A 24,104-nucleotide genomic window follows, 5' to 3' on the forward strand; every position below is an offset into this window, starting at 1 on the left:
TCATCATAATAAGTGGCCATGCTCATTCGATATTGATGTCGAGTTCCAACTTCCAAGATACCGAGGTGCAACCAAATGAGGCAAGTTGCCTGAGGTACGACTTCTGTATCGCGCTTCATGAAAGCTCCAGCCCTGGCGGAGATTCCTCGCACTCCCAGTCTGCCACTTGAGTGTCATGGTACTTCGCGCCCTTCTTAGTGCCATCATCCATGTGCCGGATGCCTCGATGCCTCCGCTGACAGGCTGGGAGCTCAGCTAAGCCAATGGATCGCGTAGGGTATCCATCCTGCTGCCGCAGTAAGCACACACGACGACAATGACCAGATGATCCGCATCTTGAGGAGTCGAGCCAGGTGGTACTCCGTAATAACCACCTTGTAAGGAGTCTCTAGCGTCGCGAGAGCAAACCAGGCAGGCGGATTAGCATTGGCAGGCAAGGTATCTGTACCCGTACCCGTCCGTAGGCTGTAGCCGTACCTTACCCGCCTTGTTGCCCTGCCCAGTAGGGCAAGTCCAACAATTTCTTCATCCACAGCACCAGTCAACCTGACATCTCTCGTGGGGTTGGTGGTCCCGGTCACGCCCAATGCCCCAAGGGGACCCTCATACTCCTGACCGTCCTGGGGGCTGCTAGGAGACACCTGAGATTGAGGACGGGTACGGAGACGGTACCTGAGGCTTGACCCCGTCTTATCCTGCCTGGATGGGTCAAGTGCATCATCCAGTCTTGTTCTCGAAGGAGTCGAGCTCAACTGTCCACCGAACCCGTCCGGCCACAACGGGGGACGTGGAAGGTGGAGGGCTGCGAGGGTCTTAAAGCAGAAACTCTGCTCGGGAGCCCGCTCTGTCGGCCCCAGACCGCCCTAGTCTACGTAGTAGGCGAAAGGCAGATGCACACCACAGAGTGTCTGAAGTTGTGAGTTGCGTGGGAATCCGTAGAAGGGTAATACCACCTAGAAGCGTTTTGTGGTGTTCGTGGCATTTGCTAGGTGCCGACCACCATGCATGCGGTTTCCGGTCTTTCTTCTCTCCTGGTTTGAATTAATTAGATATGGATCGTCCTCAAACCGAGGACCAAGCACTCATGACCATCTTTTTGGCAGACGTTGTCCCGTCTGCCGTGGTGCTAAAGGGATGAGACAGCAGCACCGTCGAGAGCCGGCGTCGGCGAAGCAAAAGACGGTTGTCGCACCTTTGCCAAAATGGCAGTGACAGGTGGCCGGTAGAATGGCTGAAGATTCCGTTGAAGGCTTCTAGTCTGGAGGCTTGAGCAAAGCCGAGCGCTGTTGTGTTGAGCTTAGATGGCGTGGAGAGGCGCTTGCACCGGCTCGAATCTCTCCTACCTTAGTCTGTAACTTTGATCGACAGCAAGCCATCTCCGGGGTTGAAGATGCCCTGTCAGTGGCTGTAACATCGAGCCGATTCGAGAGGTGTTGAGGAGGCCGAGAAGCGGACCGAACCAAGGTGCTGACGTCGAAATCTGGCGGCGGCGGGAGGTTGTTAGGACGAGATAGCCCGAGAGAAAGGTGAGGTGCAGAAGGCCAGCCATGGGGGTGTATCTTAGAAGCTCCTACGGGTTTGCAGCGCTATGCCGTGCCCATGGCCCATGATCCATTGAAAGGCCCTTTGGTTTTGCATGGGTGTGGCGTGGGATGCACAGCAACGCCAACAGGTGCATGGGGAGGGGAGCCTTCGGAATGGGAGCTTGGAGATGGGAGATGGTCAAGATGCATCATCCATTGGAACGGAGACACGGTATCTGCCGCATTGTACCGCGGTAAGGTACCGCAGTTGCAGTCGCGAATGGAAGTTTTGGTTGCAGCCAGGTGCGATCCATGGGATCTCCACTCCCCGCTTACCTTATCATTACAGGCCGGCTCGTACTTACCCTGGTCCACCACCTCCACCGGCTGGGTACGTTAGTGCGTGCTTGTCCACAGTCCACAATCCACACCAGAGCTTTGCAGGGACTAAGACGTCGAGCTAGGCCGTACTGGGCGCTAGGTCTTCGAAGTGCTCCTGATGCTTGGGTAATCATCTTTTCATTCGTACCTACCTTACCTAACTTACCTTGCACTTCCAAGTTCCATCTGTTGATACCGTCCAGTCTGCACGAAGTAGGTACGGAGTACCTTACTCCTCCCATATGTGCCGCATTTCCTTGTTTAGGGATGTGTGGGCAGGTACCACCCTGCCTTACCCTAAGGTACCTACCTACCTTACTTACAGTGCTCTGTATGTGCCTGCCTTTTGATCGATTCCACACCTAAGATATCTTGCTTGCCTCTAGCGCCAGGCTAGGAATCTCAACCTGCCAATCTCCTGGCCGGCCTGGATTTTGCCGTTGCCATCTGTTTTATTGTTCCTCTGTACTTTCCAATCCCATTCTCCATTTCTTTCTGCAAGCATTTCTCGGTGATTGCAATGGAATATACGGATACATCCACGGTGCCTGCGGCCTGCCAGTGTCTACAAGATGCTAGTAAACTCAGTGCACTGCTGCAGCCGTGGGCATCACTCCCATTTCCTATACCTTGACTTGGGTAAAGTACCTGTCCTGTTCGCATGTTGTCTATTTCGATGTACCGAATGTATTCAGATGTACTCACGGCTTGTGCCTGCAGTGGCTTGAAGTCGAGGAAGCTGCAAAGAGGAGGGGGACGGCACGGTACGGCAAGGTACGTACTCTGCACTGCATCTCAGATGTGATAACGCACCTCACCACACCTCAACTCTCCCACCCCCCCCAGTGCCGCTCCCTTCACCCACGAACCAACTGATCAAAGCAAAGGTCCCTCTTCTGGAAGTATCCGCCTACCCAACTCCCACCGTCCTCCATTGGACTTCCATCCTCAAGCCACCATTTGGCATCAAGTATGATTACCTATTTACGCCGGCCTCACCCAGGTTTGAAGGCCGAAGACACCAATGCCTATCCCAACACTCAACTGGCTTCGACACCCTGCCGACGAGCCCCGTAAGCGAATCCACATTCTCTTTCCCCTCGTCTCTCGAGTCCCAGCAGCTCCAGCCTCCAGGCTGCCAGGGGCCTCCCCTTGGCCAGGATTGACTTGGTGCCGCTCGCACGGGAATTGGAGCTGGACCACCCTACTGTGCTAGCTGGGGTTCGGTTCTGGAATCCCAAGACAAGGTTCGTCGTGGAATGGCCATCCTGGAATGCTTCTTGAGCCAGCTTCCTTTAGTTCCAGGCCCAGCCGCCATATGGCACCTATCTTCAAGTGCCGCTTAGGCATAGGAAGCATCGAAAAGCAACGACGTCGCGGCGTTTGCCATTGTCACGGTGTCACCCACACTGGATAAAACGCTCCAACTTAGCCGGCGGACTCCCATTGATCAATCTCTGAATCTCCTCAAGCATCGAACCTACCTACGGGCTGCGTAGGCACGTCCTACTTCACGCACTGCCATTTGACGAACCCCGGCCTTTGATGTAATTACGGCGTCGAATACTTGGAAGTTGGGACACCTCGAATTCGCTTCCCGATCCAGTATTATCCAACCATACCGCCATGTTATTGCTACCCCATCGAAGCCTTCTTCGGGCCTTCGACGAAGGTTCTGGCCTCATCAGCGCCTTTACGCACTGGCGGCGCTAATCCAACTGACACTCGGCCAAGCTACTCCTCACACTACTCTTTCTGTTACTTCGTCTCACCGGTCGCCTCGTCATCATGCCCTTTTAGGCTCCCAGCGCCGCATGGAGCATCTGACGGATACTCTTCGTCGTGTTTCTGTGTCTACTCTGCATATTGTCCGTCCCATGCGGTGGGCTTGTTGGCTACATCGTCGGACTATACTAGGTATTGCTCCAACGGCCTCACCGGCTCAAGAATGTCAAAGAACACGGAGCCCGGACAGTGTGACATTTGGTGCCCTGCGGAAATTTGATGTCAGACGTCCGTCCAATTTGGCTCTCCGTATCTAGAGGCACTGGAAGCTGTACCATCACGCCACGAGGACGAGACCGTGGGGGACAAGTCCTAGTACTAAGAACTACAACATATGACATCGGATATACCATCCATGCCGCCACGTCGATTTCATTGTCTGCACATGGTGCGCCAGCTTGCGTAGACCTAGCATGATAGGTACTGCTGTACACTTCCAGGAAAACGGCAGCCCATGATGAAGCTAGGGACGCTATACTACATCCTTTTCCCGGGAGGTTTCGAGCTCCTGGAGACCTGGACTAATAGCAAGCAGACCCATCTGGGTTGGAAAGGTCCATCAAAGATCAAAGTCACAACCGTGGAATGGCCTACGCTCCGGTACAAGTCCAACCAGCGAGGAATACCTCAAGCCACCCGCTGCTGCAGTCTGTAGTCTGCATATCGTTCAGGGCTTGATCATTGCCCTAGCATTCACGTAGTGGCAAGCAATCTCTACACCTCTGATATCGGGGTAATCCTTGAGCGAATTTGAGGGTACGCGTCCACATTCTAGGACGATCAATACCTCTAGAAATTGAATAGGCCGGTGGCGGACCGGTGTCGCTTGACAGGCGCCTTGGCCCTGTCCAGCAGCCAAGTCAATATATACACCTTGCGCCGCAGCTAATAAGAAGGACGGATGCAAGAGCCAAAAATGCAGGAACATGCGTGGGATAGGCTCGCCTGACCATCACCCTCACAACCTGCAGCCTGTCTCTGTGGGCGAGAAGAAATAGGATGATGAGGAGCCGATGTCTTCGTAGGACGGCTCGGTAGTCTTGTGGAGATCGCGGGGTCTGGTCCATGGCGAACCATAACCTGCGTCCTTTTCTCGCTCTAGCCAATTCACCATCCTTCCAATCTTACGAATGAGCCAGGACGTCCTGCTCTCAGCACAGCTTATCGCGAAGGACTGATCCACGGCTGTCCATACGAAGGCCAACAGCTCAACGCCGTATGACCTTTCTGACAAGGATTGGCAGGCTTATGGAAGTCGTATATCGGTCTGGAAGGGGAGACCCAACTTCCCCCATCTTGGAGCCGTTGGTGGGAATTAGCTTGCTGTTTTCCTCGGCATCCCTCACGGTGCGCCATCCTCCAATCTCGTCCTGGAGATGCTGGCAACGGCAGTCTCCCAGCAAATAGAAAGCAAGCAGGACCACCTTTTACCAGCCAACCGAAATGGGCAGTGTCATAAGTCCACGGTGAGCAGGGGAGCTGGTCAAAAAATGGGGTGAGCAAGCCAGTAGTGTCATCATTCACATGCTAAAAAACTAGCGGTGGCCACCTGGCTCGATAATATCGCAGGCCCTCAAACAGGAACCTACCGAGGAAGCCGTCACCCACGCCAAGTCTTGCCTTACCCTATTCGATCCCATCAGGCTTGTCCCCGACATGCCGTTCAGCCTTTTGTAACCCTCAAAGGAACACAGTCTATCCACCCAATATCTCAAGTTTGACATGAAAGGGGCTATCGCTGGCTAAGAGCTCCAGACATTTGTTGGATGTTCGATCAGCCTTCATTTTCGTTGAATATCCAAGGGGGACGTTTATCCGTACAACTGGCGCACTGGTGGTTTCAGGCCGCATGGCTCGCCCTGCATCCTGGGGCTGTGTCTGCCTCGGATCCGAACTCGTGCCAACGAACCACGCACCTAGCGCTAGGAGCTAGCATCTGTCACGCTCGGTTGTTCCCTTTCGCGCAACTGGTTCCTGGAATCGTTCGTTCAGGGGGGACTCCTGCTCTTCGCCCCCAAGATCTCGGGCACGCTGTAGAGCGTGGCTGGTAGGACAAGGGGGAGAGCCAAGTACGGGATAGGATTGCCTTTGGATGCACGAGGGGTGTGTCCAGAGCCAGAACGGTCCGAATGGGGATCCAGTCGCTGGTCTAAATGTCCACTCTGCTCCTGATCCATGTCCGTCAGGTTGTGTTGAACATTCCGTGACTCGCATACGGTACATTTGCTAGGCGATCCGACCATGCAGGAAAACCCGACGAGAGCGACGGTCAACCGCCAAGAAGAAGGCAAATATCACGACGAATATTCACAAAGTTACGCTTCGACAGGATGCGTTACAATCTCCGGCATCGCGGGGGCGTGGAGGAGGAACAGATGACTCGGCCGAGTGCCAGGGGAGCCTCACCTCGGGCAGGGCCTGTCCCGTCCGCCCGCTCCGGGGAACCTTTAAAGAATGGGCAGCAAACCAAGACACAGCACTGCCGGACAACTACAACACCTAGACCGTTACGGGATAGGGCATCCGACGCGGCTGGAACAGGGGCACAGGTACATGTCGACGACTCTGAAAGGTGGCATGCCGGGGAACAGTGAGAAACAAAGCAGCCTCAACGGCGGAGACCTCGGGGTGCAGTCTCGCAGCGCGCGGCTTGCAGACTGTGGGCGCCTCCCCATGATAGGTGCCAGCCTGCTATACAGGATGGAGGCATGCGTGTTTGAAACGTTTGGAGCGGAACCTCAAAGTGGCTTCCGCGAGGCTTCTAGACAAGGATTGCGGCGCGGTGAAATCAGCCCTCATCTTGTTCTATTGCTTCCATCATGCTTCCAAGTGACGCCGAGCTTCGAGAAGAAGCGGGAGAAGGAATGTGCGATATCCGTGTCCGCGCACCCAGAGAGCCAATTTTCCTTAGCCCCCCATCGAGTCCGCCTTGCGGTCCTTGCATATCAATATCCGTAAATGGTTCAGACGACGGAGTCCAGACAAAACAACGTGGGGTTTTGTCCGGCACGACGGCTTATCTTACGAATAGAACGGCTCAAGGTGGCTTTCGTCATTAATAGAGTGTATTCATTTTTAAAGCGGTCCGACAAACGTGGTTCGGGCGAGCATGGGGAGGGAATGAAGCAATGATGACGGCTTGGTCGCTTCTATCAATTCTCTGTGAGGATAGTAGGTAATCAAACTTTGAATATTTCCCCTTGCAGGCCGGTTCTCCTATTTCTCAAGGGTCCTGTCAGCCTTACGCCGTTGCTACATGCACCTGAGATGATCTTAGCTTCCTAGTTCCAAGAGCGTGTATTCGTCCGATGGGTGTGGTAACATGGGGGCCGAATGGAATACGGTGGTGGTGCAGGCAGGAGAAAAGGAAAACAGTCCCAAAGGTCAATCTTCATGGATGCTTTTTAGGGCTTTTGTTCCGTCCTCCTCAATTTCGTATCCATCAGCGGGAAGGATGGATCATGGGTGGCATGGCGCACGCCGCATGCAGGGCCGCCAGGCACAGATAGCCCGCAGGCCACGTCCACCATTCGGACGGTTGATGGGGTCGTTTTGGGGTCCTTTGAGGGGTAAAGGGGGCGGGAAGGAAATGGGCATATTTCGACTTCATTTTTCTTTCCACCATGTCCAAGAGGTTATTTTAGATTTATTGGGAGATCATCGACAACCTTTTTTCAGTGGATCGCTGACGACACGGCTCTGAAGATAGGACGGCCCCGCAATCTTTGGACGGATTAGGCAAGTGAGGGGCAATATTTCGAGAGTGCTTTCCATCAGTCTAAGATTAGTGATTCATGCGTACGGAGTAGGTACGTAGTAGGTACGTAGTACTGCCACTGACTGCTAAGCACGCGGTTCGCTTATCTAATCCTCGTCCACTGGGCGGGGTCGAGCCGGGGGCATTTGGCCAAAAATATTGATTCCCTCATGCCAGGTCATTTCTTTCCCATCCACCGCAACGTCCATCGCCAACCAGTCCGCAATCCACCCCAATCGTTGACAGGGAAGACCGAGGACAAAAAAACCATCGTATTGCGAATCTGCAAGATAGACGCCATTGACCAATATCGTCTCACCGTCCCATTCCGCCGCTACCGAATTAGCAGGGGCCGAGGCAGAGGCCAAAAAGGAACCTCCCTTTTTGACAAGGCTATCTCCTTTCCCACCCCACACACAGCTGCTTCCCTGCTCGTATCTCGAGATACTTTGGTGGTATTCGGAAATCTCGTCGAGAAAGCGAGAGGGAAAGAGAGAAAGAGAATCGGAATCGAAGGAGGACCAGGTTGGGGGCCACACTATTTGCAACTTTGCCGGGGCAGCAACTAAATCAAACTAGCGACTTTGGACTTCATCCTGGACAAGCGACAAGCACGGATATCTTTGACACCATGGACAAAGATCTTGACAATGCGAATCCGACCATCCTGAGCGCGGCCCAGATGCCGACGCGTCAAAGCAAGCGTGAAGCACCCAAGACGGGTCCATTTCACAAATTCGACGATGTCATCTTCGCTAAACCCTGGTACCTCTCGGCACCCTTCTGTGATGATGATTCACTATGGTCTGAGCCGGAGGCCGACCAATCTCACTTGGCGGAAGAACCCATTGATGAACAAGAAATCTACGGTGAGGACCCCTTCTTTCATATTGCCTCCCCTATTCTTCCATACTGTGCTTCACATGATCAAGTATTGGGAGTGGCATGTTATGAGCTCCATCCCAGCCTGGCCCTGTCTCTCGAGTGTCTCAAGCACGGTCCTGCGTAGTCAGGCAAGCGCCACTTGATGCAGAACAACCCACTCATCAGACTATGTACTTTAGCAAGTGCATGTTGCAGTTGCGCGTCGTCTTTGCTACTTGATGAGTGGTGCCCAATGATGCTTATCCTCATTGCATTGGCTTCAGACTCCACGCTTGGAATGCCATCCTGTCCTGGCGAACTCCTACTACGCGTTCCCCTGCCATATCGAAACCCTGGAGAGGATCACGCGACTGACGTTTCATAGATTTGATCTCGACCATCTCAGATCCAGAGCACCCCCTCTCCCTGGGACAACTGGCTGTTGTCAACTTGCCTGATATTCACATCAGCCCTCCTCCCTACCTGGCCATGGACCCCAACAAGTTGGTTCAGGTCTTGGTCGAGTTGACACCAACTGTCTCTCACTGTTCTCTCGCCACCGTGCTTGGGTTGGGTGTTCGCGTGCGCCTTGAGAAGGCACTTCCTCCCAACTGGCGGGTGGATGTTAGGGTCAAGGAGAACGCGCATGCTCAAGACGATCAAGTGAACAAGCAGCTCAGTGACAAGGAACGAGTTGCTGCCGCGCTAGAGAACGATACCCTGAAGGGGGTCCTCGACAAGATGCTTGAAACCTGCGTCTGAGCAGCGAATCAAATCTCGGATACAGAAGCAAGACTAATGTTCGTTTGATGCGAATCTTGACGTCTGTCATGTCATGAAGCGTGACGCCCAATAGGGCAATGCCTCGGGAGAAAGTAGTCCGCCCACCGGCTCGCACAATCAATCCACCCGAGATGGAGCACAAGTCATGGAGGGCAGCTCTTAAAAATAGACGATCGACATTCTGCACCGTTTTTTACCAAGGCATTTGCCACCTTGGCTGGGGAATTTATCGATTACTTGCCATGGAAAGCCAACATGTCACCCCGGCATTTTGGGAGCTTCTCTCGAGGGAAATTGATCGACAGGTACACAGTGGGAAACGATCTCCATTTCCTCCTAAGCGCGGATATTGTAGCCGGGCAAAGAAACGTTACCTCGCACTCTCCACCCCAGGGCCCTTGGGAAAGTCGGAAAACAGGGTGCCAGCGGGATCGGCTGGCGGTTCATGACTCTTTCAACCCGCGGCAAGACTCCGAGGTAGGGCTGTGCGGGCGGCGGAATTGTTCACACATATTGGCATAGCTTGGCCTGTGTGTGTGTGTTGGTTCGTATGTGGCAGCTGGTTCTTTTTTTTCCCCCTTCGTCTGACTTTTAAGCGCAGGCAAATGCCAGCACGTTCTGACGATTCGGATTATCCGAACATCTCGTTTGCGTGGTACTAGCTGGTAGCAAAGGACCAAACGCTATGAGGGAATGGATCAACCAGTTTTTTCCCTTTCCCTTACTACCTTGATTGCCAGGGATGTGTGCTCTTCTTTTCCTTTCGAGTGGCTTCGTCATCCCCATTCTGAACCCTGTTCGACGTTGAGCGTGGGTGCAACACTATATCAAAGGATATATACCTAGACCGTTGATAAACATACGCGAGGTATCCGTACGGATAGCCGATCAAGATACCGAGCACATCCCTGACGCCGCTTACCGCGACAGCCGACGTGCTTACCAATCCTAAAGGGTCCAGGACCGCCACCGTACGAGGGAAAAGTTCAGCAAAACTCTACCAATGCCAAAAGTCTGTCTAGGCACTCCGCACCGCCTATCGGTACCTGCCACTGGTGTGATCGATTAAAGGTCAGGGACCATCGGATAGACGGTTATGACGTATGAAGATCTCCAAATTTTAGTTTGTGGCTTTTTGTGAGCCTCGGGCCAAGGAAGTAAATGCGACTAGAGGCTTTTGATTGGGAAGAAAATAATGATAATGAGAACCCCATATCTGCTGTGTAAACCAACTTTTTTTTTCCACATGCCTCCCCTGAGCGGCGAGTGGACAAGAAACTTGCCATGGCGTTACATTGTGGCGCCCGACTTGACAGCATCTGAACGTTCCCCCCTTGGCCCCCGTCCCCCAACGAAAAGGATGATGGAAAGCGGCCTTGACATAATTCAAAAGTTAACCGGCACTGGGTAAGACGGAACGAGGGTGGCTTGTTGAAGCTATGAGAGCCCAGCCCAAGTTTTCCGCGTACCGATCCCGCGGGCATAGGCAATTCGAGGGGAATACTCAAAAAAAGTGATTTTGATTCCCGAATTTTCCCACTTCGCGCGAAACTTTAAAGATGAGCAGAACATGAGCAAGCTGCTTACTGTGCAGCTTGAGACCTTGCTTTCCTCATCCTGTCACCTGAACTCTACCGATCCTGATGGAATATATTATTTCTGTAGGAGGTGGTGCCACGGGAGGGGCGAATGAGAGAACCAGGTAAACGGAATCGAATCCCGCCCCGGCGGCGACGGCATGGCATGGGACCTGGGTTCGAATTGGTGTCTCGGTCAGACAAGACACCATACAGTTCAATTTATCCGGTGCCGGCGCCGCGGGAGCTAGGAAGGGGGGGTAGGTCAAGGGGTTGTCGGCGTTCATTGGTGTGTCACGGTGTATTAGTGTAGAAACTGTAGATGCGGCCCAGGAAAGACAACCCGCGTTTTTTCTTTCCCTACGGCCGTTGGTGAAGATCTTCTTCCTTCGGGCCTTCGGGAGGTGAAAAAGTATCACACACCCCCAAACGCCGCAGGAGAATTTCGCATTGGTAAGTAGGTATTCGCATCCCCCTCCCTTCCCGCGTCCAGATCTCCCCGAGCCTTGCGTGGCCTAAGCTCTCTGGATACTGTCTTGCTTGCTTTGCCCGTTTCTTTTCTTTCCATGTCTTGACCGTACGGAATCACGGTACACACGTATTGTGGTGACGCGATCTTCGCGCAAGCGTTTCCCCCGTCCGAGAACCCCTTGTCCATGTCTCTCGTTTTCGTTGACAATGTCGGTGATGATGATGCCATTGACGACTTTTGGCTCTCGGCGACCCTTGTGAACTTCATCAACCTTCCTCTTGGCATTTGATATCTTGAAGCGTTTGTGTTACACGGCATTAGATGACGACCAAGTAGTCGATATCTTGTAAATACCAGAATGGCAGGAGAGTTGTGGCTCTGTTAAGAGATAGGTGTAAGTCTGGAGAGGTCTGATGTCACGCGTCGCACTATGACGAATTTTTCAATGAGTTTGAGAGTATCGAGGCGGAAGGTCGCAATGGGAGGCAGCGCGGGATATCTTGCACATGTCATTCGCTTGAAGCCTCATCCTTCATTCCTAGCTGGCACTTTTTGGGGCCGCCTTCTTTTCACTCTTCTTTCTGCATGAATTTATCTCGTGATTGTGACAGCGTGAAGCACTATGACGCAACTTCCCGATACACTTGACAGGCGTCGAAGACGAAGAAGAAGTATTTGCCAAGACAGGAGCTGCTTTCCCCAGCTCCCTATTCAAGAAGCTGGGGTTTTGGGGGAGAAACACCTTTGACACTCAAGAAAGGAAGCTACCAAGGAAAATTGTTGAGGAATTTTGGGGGTTCCTGGGGGAAAGCAGGGGGGTTTGATGGATGGATGGGTGAGAGTTGCTACTCCGTATGCAGGTTGAAGTTAGGCTTGGTAGGGGTTTCGAAGCATGTGCCGAAAGGTTCGTCACAGCAGCAGCAGCTTCAAACTGGGCAGGTCAAGGGAAACCCCTCAGACTACGGAGTAAGGTAGCTAGGCTGTTTCTATTCACAGAGCCCACACACTCACACACACACTCACTGTTGTGTTTTTTCCCCCAGTTTCCTGCAGGTGATACGGTACTGCTGGTGGTTGGGTCGGGCTGGGGTTCGGCGGCAGGGGGGGGGGGGGGGGGTTACGTTGGAGAAGGGGAAGGAGGGGGAAGGAAAGGCAAGAGGAGGAAACTTGGTGACATGGTGGTGGTGGTCATCGTGGTTGGTAAGGACGACCAGCAAGGGAAACCTCCAGATCTTTCGTAGAAGCGTGCTTTGGGTGTCAAGATATGTATGCATGTCGGCTGATGAATGTGACTTGCAGCAATAGGGTTGTAGAACGAGGTGTGTGCGTATGTTGCGTGAGTACCAGTAGGTGAGTGTGTCTCCTTGCATATTGCGAAGCAGCATCATTTTGCGAGGTGCGGCGGTGACGGGATTGATGGATGGGTGGTTTTCCTTTCGTCGTGTTTATTGACCAATTGCCTCTTTCGCAAGGTTCAAGACACGCATTGGCTCCTATCTCTCTTTCAGGGACAATGACATACATGTTCCTTTCCAGGCCCTTTGCCACTAGGCTGTTGGGTATTGCATGGGGGAATGTGGAAGACGACTCATTGTTGAATTGCGAATTGCTCCCAGTGCTCATCACTACCTAGTCAAGTACACTTATGATATCGCTGCTGTCTCTGTTCATCTTCTTTTGGCGACTCGGTGAGGGAATCGCCAAGACGTACGGAGTAGACAGAACTGCCATCGGCCGGCCGGAGCCCGCCGATCCTCGTTTAATCCCTGACCCAGCGCAAAGTCCACTTGTACGTGTACGGAGTATTCTCTGAGAGTCTCTATCTCTCCATCACTGGTCCTGTTCAAGCCTCAACTAAGGATATTAGCTCTATCTTCAAACAGAGTCTAACTTGTGAGGAGCAACACTAGTAAAGAGAGATATGTGCCGGTGCGGGTTCTTACCGTTAACTCCGATCTCCAGGTTCACGGCAGTTTGGCAAGAACAGAGCGAACTAACAGGTTGTGATGGAACTAAAACACCGTCCGGTTTTTCTTGTAGGTTTGGAAGGGGTTCAACAGGGTTGACACCTTAAGGTTTGGGGCGTCCTTTTCCCGCCCCCCTTCCACTGAATGGGATTTTTTAACAGAGGACCACAGAGCGTACTCCGTCCGGATACTCAGGCGCAGGCGCAGGCGGCACGACACCACCACCAAGCATTTCCTCGTACGTACGGATACAGACACACGGACTCGGTCGCTCCCTCTTGTTCCAAAAAGAATGTTCCATGCGTTTGTTCTACCGAAGGCGCTCGCATACACATCAGACACCACACCACACGTAGACACACTCGGTCCCTTTGTCAGATTGACTTGGCGTTGAACACATACACACACACACACACACACACACGCACACAACTTACCTACGGAGCTACCGAAGGATGTTGTGTGGCGAAGCAGAAAAGTTCAGCGAGTCAAACAAGACATTCGCATCTCAAGCAACAAGCCCGCCGGAAAGTCCTGGTGAACCGCATGAGCCTCTTGATTATGTACCTCATGTACGCCTTACTCCTTGACGCAAGCCCGCGCATGAGGTTGTAGAGTATGACGCGCAAGAGGAAGAAGTCACAGAAGTTAGCATGATGGGCTACGATAGAGTTTGGCCCCCAATTGGCGTCGTCACCTTGGCGAGGACATGAAGCAAAGATGAGAGCGGCGATTCGAGCTGGTCCAAAGGCCGTTCAGATCTCTCGCCTTACAGCAAAGAAGCAAGGGAGCAAGTAGCTGCGCATACGGACATTGTTTACCCGCGCGCGCAAAGCCACATGGAAGTCAACTAGAGTCTGGGGGAGTCTAAACCAGAGAGTGAGAGTCAGGTCGCCGAATGCTGTGTAAGTTGAAAGGGTCCTCCTCCCCCCCTCCCTTTCCCCCACATGGCCTGAGATGTCACCGTGTCAAGGCATCATCAAAGGATCCGATTCGTAAGAATTCATCAGCAAAACTTCCACTATCCGTGCGCTAAATTACTTGTTCCCTTCTTCCTCTTGAACGGATACAGTTGTCCACGCCCCCCTTCCTCCTTGCGTTCGCTCGCGTGGCTTAGAGTTGGGTGATCGAAACTTTACCAGGGGGGAACCGCCGAGCCGTTCGCGACGACCGCCGCCGCCGCCAATGGAACTTTACTATCCCCGTACGGTACCGGCGGCAATTGGGCAACCACCTCCACACATTTCAAGTTTCCTGGTATTAATACACCTAGGAAGACCAAGTACCGGCCGAGATTTTGCCAGTAGCGCGGTGGTGCCGTGGTGTTCCGCAATGCTGCTATGCGACCTCAGTGGGGATTTTAACGGATACCCCTTCAAAGGAGACTCTGAAGGTTCATCCGGGATTTTCCCTTCTGTGTTGTCGAATAAATTAGATTGGGATGTGGGGGGGGGGGGGAGGGAGGCTCCCATCTTCTGGATGCCTTTTCCTTGGTGTCTTGCTCGGTTGGTTGGTACAGTACCACCGTACGTAGCAGTGGTGGATTGGTGGTATCCGTACGGAGTAGTTTGTTGCTAAAATGCTAAAGCCCTACTTTTTTTCAATCAAAGTGGACGTGGGGATAGAGGTACGGGTAGCGGTGACAAGTTTGACAACGAAACAGCGTTCCAGCTCTGTTGTTCAGTTAGTTTGAGAGCTGATCCCCGTCGGCTACAGCCGCTCCAACGGGCGTCCTTCGGTTGTTGACGTGTTGATCATTGAGATGCCAATCTATGTCAATCTTTATCCCGTTCAAGGGGCATCACTAACAGCCTCGCATTCGGGCCTAAGTATGCAGGTGTGCTATACTGTGTGAGTGTGTGTGTGCGTCTTTTGCTCCTTCCCCCCTTCTCCAGAGAAAGCCTCGGTGTATTTCTGAAAGTCCGGAATATGGTCGGTGTGCATTGTCGCTTGTTGGTGCCAGGGTCTGCTCCACTGCAAGGTGAGATGGCTGGGGACCTGCAAGAATGGGCTATCCATATCCGTACTATGGATCCAGATACAACCTGAAGGACCGGGAGACGTCAAGGAGAGGGGAATGGAACGGTGAGCAAGATGGGGCGATGTGCGGATACAAACACAGTGATACACTAAGGTCTAGCAAGAGGGGGAAGAAGGAAACTCCGCACTCAAATTAGCTACTGTGGTATCCGTTGTAGATAGGCACTTGGAATGTAACGGCGGGGGGCTGGCTGCGATGGCCCGGCCGAGGGATGGCGAGGTAGCTGTCGAGGAGCTTCGAAGCTCCTCCCCTCCTTCCGGGTTCCGGGTTGGTTCGCAGTAAGCTTTTCAGTGGAGGGATTTTCTTTCCAACTGCACCGCCGTTCGACGACCCCCGGTTCGATCGGCGTTCCGTATGGCCGGCCATGACGATTGGGATTTTGGGGCGGGCGGGTTTTGGAGGACTCGCTTGTCGGGGAAGTCGGATCGGGGATCCAGGTTGTACGGCCTTTGTGTCCGGTGTCACGAACGATTTTCCGCTGTATGTTTCTATTGGACATTTTAGTGTGATAGATATCCAAGGCGTTAGGTTTTTCCCAACTCGAAACTTGTATCTTCAATGTAACTTGGACATTCAGTTCAACGACATTGGGGCAGTGCTGTCTTCCATGTAACTGTAGTCGACCGGGAGGGCAAATGAGATGTTGTCTTTCTCTGGATCCGTTCGAAAAGGTCTAGCCCACGCCGATACTTTCCCATATCGAAATCGAAGAAATGCCATCGGCCCTTTTGGGAGGGGAAACCTAGTAAACTGGGCGAAGAACTTGTGGGATACCGCTGATCCAAAGTGTCAGAACGATTGAAGGGGGTGGTGACTCTGAGATTGTCACATAGGTTTCGTTTTTATTTCTGGGGTTTTGTCTGGGGGTGGTTGTTTGGTTCTGCGGTGTCGGTATGGGGCTTGTTTCACGACAGTTGGATCTGCCAAGCGCATATCTGCCCCCTCTCTCGAGATATGTTACGGATGTGAACATCTCCGTGGTGTCAACTCTTGTCATCTCATGTTTGTGGACCACGTTGAGAGACGGTTCAACTGGGTTGTCTACACCGGTGGTCATGTGGCCGGAGGTGCAGGATTGTTGCGGAGTTTACGTTCAAGTATGTCTTTCCGTGAGCTAATAGTATTTCATGCCAAGTCAATGATACGCCTTAGGCTCAAAAGTCAGCTTCGGCGGGGGAATATCATGCCTCATCACACGTCGAGGCAAAGGATGGCACCTTGAGGGTTTGTCTTATCAAGTACTGCCCATCAATGTTCTCACAGTCACTAATGCATCACAGATCAAGACTGACCTTTGGGATGGAAAGGTTATCCCATGCTCAAGTGATTGGCAACTCTGTTATTGCACAAGAGCCGATATCAAACGAACGTCCCGGGCGGGCTAAATGTTCTTGGATTGTCTCGAGCGAAAACAAATCTGAAGCGCGCAGGCTATACACAGCCTCTTAGTTACGAGTGTAACATAGATATATGGTCGTGGCTTTACAATATCCGCAAGCTTCATGGTTCCGATTCTCTGCCAAGAAAGCCTCATGGTGTGAATCCGAGACGCCGAGAATCTATCGAGCCATTGCTCATGGACCCGATGCAAGATAAACATCAAGACAAGTTCATCGGAAACTTGCCACTCGCTGGGCAATGAGAGCATCAAAGTGGCACAGCCCTACTCGATGCTGTTCGTCTCGAAGCGACGAGGGTCAATCCTCGATTATGTGACTGGCCCCGACGCCTCTCTCGCCATTTCATAAACAAAATGAGCGCAATTGACATGGACAGTTTTATACCTGGGATGAGGTTGCCCACACAACGATAACAACTCCTAATTATAATCTAGTTGCTCATCACGCCGGCCAACAACAAACTATGAGATACTCGGCAGCTTTGCAGTTACAATTTGGTTCGCATGTCTGAAGTTCTTCAGCCGTGACCAAGACTTCGACGCGAAGGCTTTCCCGCTCCGCTGGCTGGCTAGATGGGTTCCTCCCGGGCCGTGAATCGCCAGGAAGGACCCGGTTTCTCCGCGTCCCGAAATTTCGCCCAGATCGTCTAGTTGGTTAGGATGATACGTTGTGGTTCTTCTATACAGCGATCCGTGTTGACGGCGGTTCGAATCCGCCTCTGGGCAACTTCCTTTTTGCATTTTTTGCATAATTTGGTTGTTATGTAGAAAGAAATCATCGTGGTCACTTGTGGTTTGTTCGGATACGATGGCTGTCTTGCTCAAAGGCGTGGGGTTTGTAAACTCACTCTTGGGAGGCAAACTTGGAGAACTTGCATGCATGACTCAGAAAGAAGCAACTGACTGCATGCATGCCCGTAGAACATTGGAAACCTTCCTTGGCAGCGTCTATGATCACTTATACTATTTCGGTTTATTATCGCTAGGAAAAGCTATTCTGAGCACCCGGGCATAAGCGACTCTTTCAACATGAGATGATATATAGATGGACACGGCAAAGCCGCACACTTTTTTTGTTTAGTTTTCAATGCGGTCTCGTCCGGCGCCGGACGCCGATCCGCGCCCCTCGTCTTCGGCCACCGGTGCCCGCAAGGTCCCCGAAGGTAGACTACTCCCAGGATGGATGGCATAAGCACGCACTCGAGACGGCACTCCGTTGACTCCCTCCTTCTCCCTCTCGTTGTCAAAAGGATACACAGCTCGGGGGGAGGGATTGAAACACGCCCCCTTCTGCACACACCATTACGCACTTCTTCGCCTGGCTGGTCTAGACCCGCGTCTTCAAGCATGGGCACGGGAGCGGGGAACAACACAGTCTACGAAACCAGACACCATCTTTTTTTGAAGATAGAAAAGCGAAAGACGCTTGTTCCCCGTTTTTCTCTGTAGTTCTTGGTATACACGACGGCCCGAGTCCAGGTTGTCTCATGGCCGGTTCATCTATTCGCAGATGCTCACAAAGCTCGCTGCCTCATCACATGCGAGCCATTCGCTTTCCATTCTCTGAGCCCTGTTTGGCGACTTACATGGTCGACCACTGGCCCACACGCAAGCGCCTGGCTGTATTGTCTCAACAGCCGCATCGTTAGAACCGCTGACCTTGTTACATTTCTGCATGCTGCTGCTCGTCCACCACACGCTACTACATAGCCCCTTAGTCGCCAAGAGCGCCACTCTCCATGAGGCTTTGGTAGAACTCAGGCTCCAGGAAGGTGGCCACGCTCACGTCCTCGCTGAGACCCTTTCTCCTTCTCGTCTTCAGCACAAAGTCTCTCGCCGTGGCTTGTGCGCTGGCCGGTTGCAGCGGCCGCAAAATGACCTCCTTGTCGAGAGGATCACCTGGCACGATGCTCCAGCTGTCAAACGTCAAGCTGACCATAGCCATACCTTTGGTCTTGATGCGCAAGTCCGTCTCGAAGCCGAAGGAATCGATGACGGGAATCAGACCGTTGACGCGGTAGAGAGGCGTGCCGGCTACAGGTCCATCCTGGAGGACGTGACCACGGCGCCTAGCCAGTGTTGTATAGACCTCTGTTGCCGAATCCTCAGGGCCAGTCACAGAGACGGAGTACAGAGGCTCCATCAGTCGAGGGGAGGCCATCAGGAACGAAGAGTAGCAGGCCCGCCTGGAAGTGGGGATGATCTGACCGCCTCCCCGGAAGATAGCTTCCGACGCCAACGACACATCCGTGATCCTGAACTTTGTATTTCGAATGGCTGTTGCAAGCAGGTATCGTTAGCGGTTGGTTACCGGTGAGCGAGCAAAGGCTGGGGAATGGCCTGATGTGGGGACTAGATATCTGCTAAGGGCCGTGCCCCCATCCCCGGTCGACCACAGCCCCCTCCTAAAAGGCATGGTTGTTGAATGAGGTCTCGTGCGCAGAAGCAGGTTTTGTTTTGACAGGTTGGGGTAAGATGAGGGGACCATAGTCTCGCTGTGAATGCAAGCCATGCCCAAAAACCCAACCCCAACCCCGGTCCCATGTGTAGGACCCTCCCGGGAGCTAGTCCCGCCTGGTTGGGGACCAATGGCAGGATAGCAGGAAGGTTCCAAGGACCAGACAATCGACAGGAGGCGGATGCTAACAAGGAATGAGGGAAATAAGGACTCACGCTCTTCACACAGGGGCCCTTCTCTAGTTGCCCAGCTGAAGCCTTGGCGGATGGTCTCCTTAACCGTTGTCAAGAGCTTCTTGTCGACCTGCAGTCCTGTTAGTCCATTGCCTAGCTTTCCGAAGGTTGAGGGAGGAGACATTACCTCTGAGGGCAATGTGTCGTCCTGTAGGATGTTGGGGCCCATCTCATCGGGACCGAAAGCCCAGATGCTTCTCGCTGCCAGCTTGTCCCATCCATACGTGTCTTCGAAGTATTTGGCTGTCTTGCGAATAGGGTCCTTGATCTTGACCTTGCCTGACTCAATGTCTTCCGAGATACCCTTGTCCAGCTGCTCGGCAACCATTGTGATCTTATTCTTCTTATTCGGCGTAATGGCGTAGCATTTGGTCGCTGACTGCTCAACAACCGTCTCGCAGAAGCGAGTTACGGGATCCGAAATCTTGATCTCCATATCGGCGTACAGACGTCTAAGGTCATGGAGAACACAGTCCATGTACAATTCGCCGGTGCCCAAGACAATGTGCTCTCCCGACTCCTCGACTTTCGTGGTAATGAGCGGATAGCTCTTTTGGATTTTTCGCAGACCGTCAAGCATCTTGGGTAATTCTGACGGGTTGATGGGCTCGACGGCTACCTTGAGTACAGACTCCGTGAAATGTTTGACAGGCTTGAAGATGTAAGGGTCCTCATCGTCTTCAAGCTTCGGCGGGATGAGTGTCGCCGTTTTGACGATGGAGTTGTCGACTCCACCGAGCAGTACGAAATTGCCCGCAGGCACGCCGTCCGTCGGAATGTTGTATCTTGACTCTGCGATGAATACGTCAGAAATCGTTGCCATAGCCATGTCTTCGTCGTCGTCTATCGAGTATCCCTCCCCTAGCACTCGGACTTGCGACCCGGGGTGAGCTGTGCCACTCAGTACGCGACCAAATGAGTAAAAGCTCTTGGCGTCTGCGGTGCTGAATAGCTTTGTTACGTGAACTACTAGCGGACCGTCTTGGTTGCAAGCCTTCATGGATTGAGCCAACTTCGTATCTAGGGGGCCTGTGTAGTACTTTTCCAAGTACCTCTCCGCAGACTGGTCCGGCGAAGGAATGTGGCCTACGATCATGTCGACGAACCCTGTCGAGGGGCCAAAGAACTGCTCACAGACCAGTTTCAATAGCACCTTAGCGTCAGCCTTGTACTGAGAAGGCTTCAAGGTGATGCCGAGGCTGCCCAAGACGACCTTCAAATCCTCGGGGGTGTCGCTGATCGTGTGCGTAAAGATCTTGTAGATGGGCTCCAGAACGAAGTTGACGAAGGATCGGCTTGAGCGTGTCTCTAGCGGCTTGCGGGTAAAATTCCGCTTATCGGGGTTGAAGTAGATATCGCCCCATAGTCTCTTTGCGAAATCCTCGGTGTTGATGCCGCCGTAAGTGTCTGCGTACATTTTGGCGAATGACTGCAGAGTGAAGCACCAACCCATTTCTGTGCAAGCAAAAAGAACATTGCCCTTCTCGGGACTTATCCGTCTTTCCTCGCCCTTGCCCGGGATGGTGTTTTCAATCACTGTGTTGACCTCCTCGATGACATGCTTGAGTTTGAAGTAAGCATCCTTGGGCGGCAGCTTCAGCTCCAAGATGAGGCGGTCCATCTTGTTGACGATGAGCGTCAGTGGGATATCCTCCAGAACCGCATGCTTGATGATCTGCTCCGTGTTGACCTGGACGCCCTCCACAACATCGACAACCAAGCAGACTCCGTCGGCTAATCTTAGACTGGCCGCGACCTCATCAACAAAGTTGACGTGTCCGGGGGTATCTAAAATGTTGACCAGGTGAGATTTTCCTTTGGAACTCGGGAGAACCAAGCTCATGGGCGAAGCCTTGATCGATACGCCTCTTTCCCGCTCCACGACGTGGACGTCTGTGTATCTGAGCTGCTCGTCCCTCTTCTTGCCGACCCGACGCTCGAGCCTGTCGGTGATATCGTGGGTCTCCAACACCAGCATATCCATAAATGCCGTCTTGCCGTGGTGGAGATGTCCTGCCAATGCAACATTCCGTATTTGATCGGGGAAGTTCATGAGGTCTGTCATGAAGCTTCGCTCGAAGAACACGGGTGGTAGGTCGGCCTCTTCGATGTTGAATTTCTTCTGCTCGATGGGTGCTATAATTGGTTGCGAAAGCAGTTGCTCGTCTTCCTCTCGTACAAGAACTTCGACTTCATCTCCGTATACTTGTTGCGCCGTCGGGTAGTACTGTTTATCCTCGTGCAGGATGATCGCATTTGATGGGCCGTCATCTGTTTCCTTAGGTTAGTCGAGTCCTTTCGGCGCAAGCGCAAATTGTACGTGCCATCAATTTCCATCAATTCTTGACCAGTTGGCGCGGGCGCCTCGCTGGCATCATCGCCATAGACGTAGTCGCCCTCCGCCCCTCGTTCAGACGCCTCTTCAGAGCCGACATCCTCGCCGATGAAGTTACCGAACCTATGGTAATAATGTCAGCCTGACTTTCTTACCAGTCAAACACTGGATTTGTGTACTTACTCGTCGTACAGATCATCCATCTTGGCGTCTAGTGGTGCAGCAGATGAACTTTTTGTCGTGGGTGCTAGAAGCCTGCTGAAATTCTAGTCCACGCGCCGTCGCGTTCCCAGCATGACGGCGGCGCAAAGTTTCTGGCAAGGCTACGTTGTGGCTGGATTGGGTGTGTGGCTGCAAGGCTGAGTGGCTGAAGCTATGTCAATTGGTTGCACGGTCAACGCTAGGGAAGCAGGTACAGTGGAGCTTTCTACCTTACAGGGGACCTCCGATAGAGAGCTACTGCGCCACAAGGTCCTAGCTGTGGACAGAGCCACCGGAGCGGTGCAGGGTCGGAGCAACCCCACCAAACGTCCAAAAAGGCGGCGAGGGGGGGGAATGAGAAGCAGCTCTTTCTGATTAGTGACACTTTGCCCAACAAAAAACTGTTTACTTCCTTCTTTCTTCACAATTAAGTAGGAACGGTTCCCGGCTCATCCTTGAAGAAACTCTCTTTCTACATTCCAAACCCAAACGCCCACCACATCCACCTTCAAAATGGCCAACCTTCCTCCCGTCTACATCGTCTCCGCTGCCAGAACCCCCGTTGGTTCATTCTTGGGGTACGAATAAGCACATTCGACGAATATTACCTTGACTGCTTGGTCGAGAAGCTAACGGTCTTTCTTCTATCAGCTCTTTGTCTAGCCTGAGCGCCACTCAATTGGGAGCTCACGCCATCAAGGGTATGTAAATGTCTTATCAAACGGTCCGAAGCGCGGGGCAAGCTAACATTTACCCCTCCACAGCTGCTGTCGAGCGAGTCCCCCAGATCAAGCCCGAAGATGTCGAGGAAGTCTTCTACGGCAATGTCCTGTCCGCCAAGTACGTCTCATACACACACCCACACGAAGAATTATGATCATCCACACAATGTTTACGTATTCTGACCGAAAATCAGCCTCGGCCAGGCCCCTGCCCGCCAATGCGCTCTCGGAGCCGGCCTCTCGCAGGGCGTCGCCGCCACGACCGTCAACAAGGTCTGCGCCTCAGGAATGAAGGCCATCATTCTCGGTGCCCAGACTATCCTCACTGGTAACGCCGACATCGTTGTCGCCGGTGGCACCGAATCCATGACCAACACCCCTCACTACCTCCCCGTCCTCCGCAACGGCGCCAAGTACGGCGACCAGACCCTCGTCGATGGTGTCCTCAAGGACGGTCTTACCGACGCCTACGGCAAGAAGGAGCACATGGGCATGGCTGCTGAGCTCTGCGCCAAGGAGCACGACTTCACCCGTGAGCAACAGGATGAGTACGCCATCAAGACCTACCAGAAGGCCCAGGCTGCCACCGAGGCCGGTGTCTTCTCCAAGGAGATTGCCCCTGTCGAGGTCTCCGGCGGCCGTGGCAAGCCCGCTATTAAGGTCGACCGCGACGATGAGGTCAAGAACCTCAACGTTGACAAGCTCAAGGCTATGCGCTCTGCTTTCATCCCCAACGGCGGCACTGTTACCGCCCCCAACGCCGCTCCCCTCAACGACGGGGCTGCCGCCGTTGTCCTCATGTCCGAGGCCAAGGTCAAGGAGCTCGGCGTCACCCCCATCGCCAAGATCCGCGGATGGGCCGACGCCGCCCGCGAGCCTGAGCGCTTCACCATTGCCCCGGCGCTGGCTATCCCCAAGGCCATCAAGCACGCCGGCCTTACTGAGAAGGATGTCGACTTCTACGAGATCAACGAGGCGTTCTCCGTTGTTGCCCTCGCCAACATTAAGCTCCTGAACCTCGACCCCGAGACCGTCAACGTCTTTGGTGGCTCCGTCGCCATCGGACACCCCCTCGGCGCCTCCGGTGCTCGCATCGTCACCACCCTTTCGACCGTCCTTCGCGAGAAGAAGGCCAAGATTGGTGTTGCCGGTATCTGCAACGGTGGCGGTGGTGCCTCTGCCATTGTCATTGAGAACCTGCAATAGACGGATACTCAATCACAGCAAACATCTAAGATTCCCCCTCCCCGAAAGTAGATGACTCGGAGCTCCGAAGTTCGTACGGTCCAAATCAGGTAATTGGCAGGATGTGGGGCCGTGGCCCCGTCGAGCGCCCACGTACACACGCGCAGAGTCAGCGGCTTTGCCGCATGTGACGCTGGTGATTGTGCGGGCTGCAGAAGACGTGACGCACAGCACTTTTTCTCGCGTCATGATACATGGCCCATGGCGGGCTCCAAGACTACTGAAGGAAAAATAAAAAAAATAAAAATAAAAAAGACAAAAGTATACCACGTTTTAGATATAGCGCAATGGGCGGCCATTGCAGATCTTTTTACCTAATATCACGAATCCGACGACCGCAAACTTCTTTCTACAGAGAGAC

The 24,104-nt window shown here is 53.1% G+C and overlaps 4 protein-coding genes and 1 non-coding gene across 5 annotated transcripts; 3 read left to right on the forward strand and 2 right to left on the reverse strand.

Moving 5' to 3' along the window:
* On the reverse strand, nt 1-2,146 carry BDP55DRAFT_711916 (uncharacterized protein; the record flags this gene model as incomplete). Its single annotated transcript, XM_060578192.1, has 5 exons — nt 1-863; nt 899-953; nt 1,193-1,339; nt 1,889-1,970; nt 2,071-2,146. The coding sequence occupies 5 exons, from the start codon at nt 2,144-2,146 to the stop codon at nt 252-254; spliced, it is 972 nt and encodes a 323-aa protein (XP_060434038.1). The 3' UTR covers nt 1-251.
* A 5,931-nt stretch (nt 2,147-8,077) lies between these two features.
* BDP55DRAFT_691015 (uncharacterized protein) lies at nt 8,078-9,072 on the forward strand (the record flags this gene model as incomplete). The annotated part of the gene is made up of 2 exons (XM_060576924.1): nt 8,078-8,315; nt 8,696-9,072. The coding sequence occupies 2 exons, from the start codon at nt 8,078-8,080 to the stop codon at nt 9,070-9,072; spliced, it is 615 nt and encodes a 204-aa protein (XP_060434039.1).
* Nucleotides 9,073-17,185: 8,113 nt separating this feature from the next.
* Nucleotides 17,186-17,275, forward strand: BDP55DRAFT_t64. Its single transcript has one exon. It is a non-coding gene; the product is annotated as a tRNA-His (tRNA).
* Nucleotides 17,276-18,130: 855 nt separating this feature from the next.
* BDP55DRAFT_346048 (elongation factor Tu GTP binding domain-containing protein) lies at nt 18,131-21,861 on the reverse strand. The gene is made up of 5 exons (XM_060566963.1): nt 21,759-21,861; nt 21,565-21,698; nt 19,368-21,511; nt 19,223-19,310; nt 18,131-18,826 (listed from the first exon to the last, which is right to left on the reverse strand). The coding sequence occupies exons 1-5, from the start codon at nt 21,776-21,778 to the stop codon at nt 18,264-18,266; spliced, it is 2,949 nt and encodes a 982-aa protein (XP_060434040.1). The 5' UTR covers nt 21,779-21,861; the 3' UTR covers nt 18,131-18,263.
* A 217-nt stretch (nt 21,862-22,078) lies between these two features.
* On the forward strand, nt 22,079-24,063 carry BDP55DRAFT_650361 (acetyl-CoA acetyltransferase). Its single transcript, XM_060573977.1, has 4 exons — nt 22,079-22,354; nt 22,428-22,477; nt 22,541-22,616; nt 22,693-24,063. Exons 1-4 carry the CDS (start codon nt 22,290-22,292, stop codon nt 23,702-23,704), a joined length of 1,203 nt encoding a protein of 400 aa, XP_060434041.1. The 5' UTR covers nt 22,079-22,289; the 3' UTR covers nt 23,705-24,063.
* Nucleotides 24,064-24,104: the final 41 nt, after the last annotated feature.

This window comes from Colletotrichum godetiae, assembly GCF_030913485.1.
Source record: "Colletotrichum godetiae strain CBS 193.32 chromosome Unknown BDP55scaffold_6, whole genome shotgun sequence".
In the NCBI taxonomy this organism is placed as follows: Eukaryota; Fungi; Ascomycota; class Sordariomycetes; order Glomerellales; family Glomerellaceae; genus Colletotrichum; species Colletotrichum godetiae.